Genomic DNA, 7,790 nt, shown 5'->3' on the forward strand with positions numbered 1-7,790 from the left:
TAGTTTTACTTGTTCATCTTCATTTAATCAGTTGCATGTCTTGTCCATCCGTAGTTATGATCCCAAGGCCCATAAACCTATTGTAGAAATATTCAAAATAAAAATCACACAACATAATCTTAACGATAATATGGTATGATCGCGTAGACAAGGCGTTTCTAGAAAACTATCTCTAGAATAGTAATTTTCCTCACACGGTGCAATTGGTTAATGACCCCACCTGTGAGATTATACTGGGCATGTTGTAGTTTGATGTAAATGGTTAAGGAGAAAGCTTATCCCAGGATACAATGTCTACTCTGGAAATCGAAGTTGTACGCTTTGAATTCTTCTACGAGAACTCAACCCAATTGGAATAAGAATATTTAGAAGTTGGTACATATATATATATATATATATATATATATATATATATATATATATATATATATATATATACTAGTTTCTGAACACGTGGTCACTCAACTTTTAATGGGTAAATCTATAAATTAACTTTGACTTAAGGTGTTCTCTCACACACACACATATATATATATATATATGTTCGAAGGTTCACTTATGTTTCACTGATTTTTTTCCATTACATTAACTTCTTTGGAAGGTCAAAGAGCAGTTAAGAAAAACCATCAGTTTCAGTAATTAATTTACCAACTGCAAAAGTATCTGTTAAATTAGAAAACCACACTTATTTTACATCACAGACAGAGATAACAGGGCTATAATTGCATTGCATAACTTTACTTAGAAAAGAAAATCTAAACTTTGGAGAAACTTCATCCTCCCTATCACTCAATTACTAAAAATACTTCCATTTGCAGATCTGATTACCACAATTTCGTTGGTAAATCAAAGGGAAAAACCATAAAAACATTAGATTAAAGGTGAAAAACCTTTCAGTCTAATAGTTGTGACCAGGAATATGAAACTGGACTCCTAACTTGGTTTTGAGCATTATTCCAAGAAATGGAACCAAATGCACTCTTTCTCATCATGTCAACACCCTTCTTAGACACGAATGTAACGGTGTAACGCAGCCTCTCTCCTACCCTTTTGAATACAAGTTTTGATGGCTTCACGGTTACAGTAACAGACGGGGGAGCATCAATGGTTACCTCATAGACGGATCCTGCAGCTCCCACGTTGGTCACTGCACGGGTGTAACGAACAACCCTTGATTTCCCAAACAAAACTGAGAATGAAGGGTAGTTAATCTGCCCGGGATCAGCAAATTTCTTAGCACAAGTGACATTCGGGCGCTTGACAATGGCTTGTATGTGGTTCAACTCATAGTCTAAGGAGCATAAGAATTTGATGTAGTCCTCCGGGGTAATATCATAGATTAGACCGGGAGAAAGTGCCTTGTGGGGATCAACATGACCTGATCCATGAGCGAAAGGAGTGGAGAGTTGGCCACCTTCAGCGTCACGGAGAGGGGAGTTGGTTGTGTCGCGAACATAGGCAGTCGTCATAAGTGCAGATTTGATCGCGCTTGGACTCCATTCTGGATGCGCTGCTTTCAACAATGCAGCTAGCCCACTGATATGAGGACAGGACATGGATGTGCCTACAAGAGTTCGAAGTGAAAAATGATCAAATAATGTAACAAAATACAATTTTCAAAGTATGAGATTTGTGTCGGATTTTCAAGAAAAATTCAATATCTTGCTATTGTTATTGCTGGTTTCTACTGCTTTGTTTCATATCTTTCCTAAGCCGAAGGTCTATCGGAAACATTCTTTTTACCAAGATAGGGGTAACGTCTGTGTACACACTACCGCCCCCAGACCCCACTTGTGGGATCACACCGGGTGTGTTGTTGTTGTTGTTGTTGTTTCAAGAAAACTCAAAAAGTTCATGAACTTATTTCCAGCCAATAAAGTGATTAAGGTAGGTCCAGAGTGCTCAGATGGGGCAAAGGGTTGATGTTAAATCCATGATAAGGTTATGACCTTTTGTAGTTATGTAGGGACCAACAATCTGGGATTCCTAGGGGACCAGAACCCACTAGTGGAAGACAGACCATACTACTTTTCCTAGGTAGTCTCTTAAATTATTTTAAAAACGGGTCAAATATAGATAAGAATCATATTATCCATTTAGAAAATGAATAACCAATGAGTAACTAATCGATAACCAATGGGTCTAAGTTTTACATTTGTAAGCCTCAAATTGGGGCTTCCTGAAGTTAGGTAGACCAAGAATTCTCCCTAAAGTGATCATATACGAGAAGTCATGGATAATATGGTTACCCATTATCAGCCGGTTAACCCGTTATACGTACTAATATGGATCGGATCGGATCGGATAATTGATCCGTTTTAATTACCCGTTTTCAACCGGAATCATATCCGACCTGACCCGACCCGCCCGTTTGTCACTCCTACCTTGCACATTCCAAGGGATGAATTTCACGCTATTGGCTTATCTATAAAAATAACTTCACATAATGGTCTATAATAAGTGAAATTAGTGACTTGTTACGATAAATTACAATATATTGTTTTCAAATACCATTAGCCTATATTATTGAAATTAATTAATAAATTCATCTCTAGACCTTGTTCATATCGAAACTCCTAACACTCCTACAGCGAGCCCCTCTTAGATTTCTTCTGTGCCTTTCTTGCTATTTTAGCCATAAATTTGATATAGGCTTGGGCACTTGTTTTATTTCATTCACACGTCACATCATACAAATAAGTCTAAATTTTAGTCAATTTTTTTATTGGAAATTGCATTAATACTATTTAATTATAACTAATGTAATTTAGGATTAACTTATCAATGCTACACATGTGAACCCCTCTAAACTTTAGGCATGTGGTCCAGATCACTACGCACCAATTAACCATGTTCCTCTTTTTCCTTTTAAGTGTGTACGATTAGTATTAATAATTGCGAGATCTAATAAATATATAATTAAGGCCATAATTAATCTAAACATTAAAAAAAAAAATTATGACAAAAACTAGCCGTTGTTGGTAATACTTACCAGACATGATGTTGAACTTAGTCCTTCTGGTATCCTTTTCAAGCCCAGTGGGCCCAATAGCCTCAGACCAAGCAGCCAAAATATTGACTCCAGGCCCAATAACATCGGGCTTCAAAATCTGTGGAGTTACAGTATTGGGCCCTCTTGAACTAAACGCAGCCACCACCGGCGACGGTTTCACATTCACCACCGTCCCACCAAAGCTGAGCACGGCGGCCGGATTCTTTTCACTCTTTACATACTGCCTTATAAAATCTCCCAATTTCCTACCGACAGCTACCGCCGGTAACAAATGACTATCCGCCACCAATTCCTCGCCGCTCTCCGCCGTATTCGCTATTATCATCCCAACTCCACCAGCTTCCTTCACTACTAAACCCTTTTCTACTCTCGCATTTGTTCCTCTATCACACAACACTATTTTCCCTCGGACCATTTTCGGGTCAAGTGAACCCGCCAAACAAAGACTTGCGCTACTGTCTGTACTGTAAACTAATGGAACTGCCTTTTTACCCATTCCTTTTCCACTGTATAACGAAACTCCGGTAATCTTTTTCCCGTTACCCAAAGTAGCAAAAGCAGGGAAATCACGATCTATGGTACCGGCACCAACGGTCATGATCCAGGGAGCTGTATTTGCAAGTGAACCTTTAGCTGGACCGCTATTTCCAGCTGAACAAGAAACAACAATTCCTTTTTCCATAGCAGAGAAAGCACCAATAGCAATTGTATCACGATAATAAGGACCCGATCCACCACCCAAAGATAATGAAAGTACATCAACTCCATCTAAAATAGCACGTTCCATACCAGCTAGAATATCAGAACCAAAACAACCAGTAGGCCAGCACACCTTGTACGTAGCTACACGCGCTCGTGGTGCCATACCACGCGCGACACCACTAGCGTACCCGAGAAGGCTAGCGTTCGCCACCGGTGCACCAGCGGCGGTGCTGGATGTGTGGGTCCCATGACCGTCTTGGTCACGAGGTGACTCCGGCTGTCTAGGTTGGTTCGTGAACGAGCCAGAGGCCGACATTTGATAACCTTTGGAGAAAAAACGAGCACCTATCAGCTTTTTGTTGCAATGTACTTTCGGATCGAAATCGGGACCCGATTCACATTCACCCTTCCACCTCGACGGCACATCGGGCATACCGAAATCGTTATAGCTCTTCGACTCCGGCCAAACGCCGGTGTCGAGAACTCCAATAACGACATCCTGAGCAGCATTGTTGAGTTCCTGTGGACTGTGACCAGCCCAAAGACCGAGATCATTATTCAGCCCAAGAAACTCGGGAGTCCTTGTTGTATGAAGTGTGTAAACAGTATCCTCGTAAACTCCAACAACATCATCAGATTGACGGAGAAGTTCAGCTTCATGTGGGTCAAGAGAAGCAGCAAAGCCAGAATAAGCAGTGTCGTAAGAGTAAAGAAGGGATGATTCGTCAGAGGTAGTAGAAGAGGACAAAGATTGGAGCTGAGCATTGTACCAATCATGGTGTGTAGCAAAAGAAGAAGGTATTTGGTGATTTTTCATGTGAACAATGTAAACTTTCTTGGCTAAACATGGCTGAAGAACAAGGAGAGCAACAATGACGGAGAAACAGAGAAAAGAACCCATTTGGAAAAATGGGGAAAATGGGAGATGATTTTAATGGTGTTTTTGTTTATAGGGAAAATATCTCAGTGAGGAAAAAGAGAAAGGAAGAATGGAAAGGAGGAGACAGTCGCCGTGAAATGCGACTGACAGAAGAAGATAGAAAGAAGTATGGAGGACTAATGTCGGGTTTATATTACCAGTAGGGTTATTATTAAGGCTTGGAGTTTTCTCTTTTTACAACAATGCCACAATCGGAGGTGGATTTTTGACCGCCGTGGTTAAATATGAGTTATTAATGCGATTCACATTTTCACCCCACTAGTGCCGCTGTTAAAAAAAAATTCACCATTGAACCTAGCCAATCTCTTTTTCTGATATAAAAATAATAATAATAATAATAAAGTAAAATATAAAAAAATCTCTTTTTCTGATATAGCTCATCTATCCCAAAATATTCCTATATAATAGTAGTACATTTTACTAGGAGGATAAAAAATATATCTATAATTTTTTGTGTAATTTTGGTAATTTATTTATATACTAGTCCGGAAAAAATGTTGAAACAAATTATATATTAAATTTTTATAACCAAATTTACTTGAAAAACTAGTATATTGTCTTGCGAATGCATGCTTTGATGATAGTATACATTGCCTAATTTTTAATACAATTAGAAGAAATAAAGATATTCTGTTTTTTTATTATCTCAAAGGGGTTAATTATGATGTGTAATTGTGTATAGTGATAAAAGTGATGTAATTACTTTCTTGAGCTACTTATTTATTTCTTGAAGCCAGGTAGCTTTGTGGAAAGGAAAATTAAAAGTTACTCCCTCCGGTTCAAAATAAGTAATTGTTTAGTTGTTTTCACACAGATTAAGAAATCCACCTTTTAGCATTAATTAACAATGAAATTGACCGTATTGACCTTTGCTATCTTTTCACATAAATACTTCTAACACATACTCCAACACTATTTACTCCAAGGGCAATGTAGGAAAAAAATAATAAATTCATTCTTGAAATCTGAAAAAATTACTTATTTTGGACCACAAAAAAAAGCCAAAAAATTACTTATTTTGGACCTGAAGGAGTACTTACTTTACTTCAAACTCAAATAGCACCTCCTAGCTTTCTTCTTTACACTTATTGTCTTTTGCATCTATTTATAATATACAATTAAACTTCTCTATAACATATTTGTTTATTTCGAACATTTTTTAATTATTATAAAGGTCGGCTATTGTGGAACGGTTTGACTGTATTTGTCAAATTCATTAAAAATATTTGCTAATATTGTGATTAATAGTCTCATATCACTAAAATAATTCATTAGTTTTCTAGGATCACATCATTAGAAATTAAAGATCTTATCTTTAAGAATGTGATTACCAAATTGCAAACAACCATCTTTTTTTTTTTTTAACTTTTCATTAAAAGAATGTTGCATAAAATACAACAAGGTGTGGCACATTCATAATCATACTCAGGAGATAAAGAACTCTACATCATTGCATGTTTCACATAAAGATCACTAATTACCCTCACTTCTTCCTTTATTTTGACCATACAATAAAATAAAAAAAGTGAAACAGTATATATATAGGTATACAAATTATTCTTTGGCTTTCCAAGATTATGAACTATATTCTTTTACTTTGTTTGGTTTTTTTCACTTTCTTTTGTCCTCTTTGAATAAAGGGTTAGGTTAGAAACATTGCATTATCACTTATAAATGGTCTATCTACTAAGCTTTGATTTCTAGGGCACATAAAGGTAGTTGAATTTGAAACACATTTATTTTCCATCTTATAATTATGTGTTTTGGATACAATGAGGGAGTAGAAAGTTATGAGTTTAATAAAGATGTTAAATCATGATTTGTACCACCATAAATTGCCTTTTCTATTATTTTTATTTGGGATATGCGGACGACTATTATAGTTAATCGTTCATTTTATTTAATATTTCTATTATAATTGTATAAAAGGACTTTATTTGTTAGTTAATTAGAGAGGAAATTTTTATTAGTGGTAAAATCATGACTCTTCTTAATAAAATAAGGTATATGAATCTTGATAAGATGGAGATTAGATATCTTGTAAACAAGAAGAAATGATAGAAATTCGTGTTACAAATTATTTAGTGAAATCCAAACCCTAACCATAGTCCATTCTCAATTACCAAAGGAAATTATAAAGGGACAAGAAAATATGGCCAAAGCTTTTAGGAAGAAAAAAAAGTGTTTTGAAAAAATTAGCTTTTTTTTCAAAAGTATTTTTAAAATTTTAGCCAAACAAAAATTGCTATTTTAATATTGACAAATAGTATTTTTTAAAATTTTTTAACCAAACACATACTTCTATTTTTCAAAGTACTTTTTTCGAAATGCATTTGGGTAAAAAATATTTTTCAAAATAAGCAGATTTTGAAAGGTTGCCAAAAATGCTAGTATAAAGTAGAAAAGGTCCCGATCTACATAAAAATTTACTTGCATGGGATGTTTACACTGATCATAATCACTTATTATGATTAATTAATAAATTAAAGTAAAAAATATTAATTAATCGTAACTTACAGCTTGTTTGGATGGTTGTTACCTATTGTGTCATATCGTATTGTTACTTCAAATACGATGTTTGTTTTGGTTGTTACTTAAATTTATTGTATCGTATCGTTAGATCCGTCGTTACGTAACGGAGAAATATGTCACTTTATGTAACGACCGATTTGGTGTGGTTGCGTCGTTATCTTGTCTTTTTCTCTCATCTCACCGTTCATTATTATTAAATAATTTTATTTTATAATTTACCCTACCTTTTTATATAATAAATATACCCCATATTATAATTTTTTATATATAATATTGCAAGTTTATTCTTCATATTGCTGGTGCGCGATATCATGAAATAACAACAAACGATACAATCTATCAAGATGTTGTATTCATCAAACGATACAGTGCAATACAATATAATACAATACAATATAATACAATACATTATGAAACAGACGTGTAACAACCATCCAAACAAATTGTTAGTTATATTTGTGAAGACATGTATAATGTATTTAAGGATAGGAAAGTTGTTTAAGTCTCCAAAAAAAAGTGCCTCATAGGGACTAGAAAATGTAACGTTGCCCATAATTTGCGACATAAAAAGTAAATAGTGATAGAGACAGGACCATTTTATAA

The 7,790-nt window shown here is 35.2% G+C and overlaps 1 protein-coding gene across 1 annotated transcript; it reads right to left on the reverse strand.

Annotated features, from left to right (window-relative positions):
* LOC109225594 (subtilisin-like protease SBT1.8) lies at positions 640-4,775 on the reverse strand. Its single transcript, XM_019390313.1, has 2 exons — positions 2,993-4,775; positions 640-1,564 (listed from the first exon to the last, which is right to left on the reverse strand). Exons 1-2 carry the CDS (start codon positions 4,614-4,616, stop codon positions 894-896), a joined length of 2,295 nt encoding a protein of 764 aa, XP_019245858.1. The 5' UTR covers positions 4,617-4,775; the 3' UTR covers positions 640-893.

Source organism: Nicotiana attenuata, chromosome 5 (assembly GCF_001879085.1).
Source record: "Nicotiana attenuata strain UT chromosome 5, NIATTr2, whole genome shotgun sequence".
In the NCBI taxonomy this organism is placed as follows: domain Eukaryota; kingdom Viridiplantae; phylum Streptophyta; class Magnoliopsida; order Solanales; family Solanaceae; genus Nicotiana; species Nicotiana attenuata.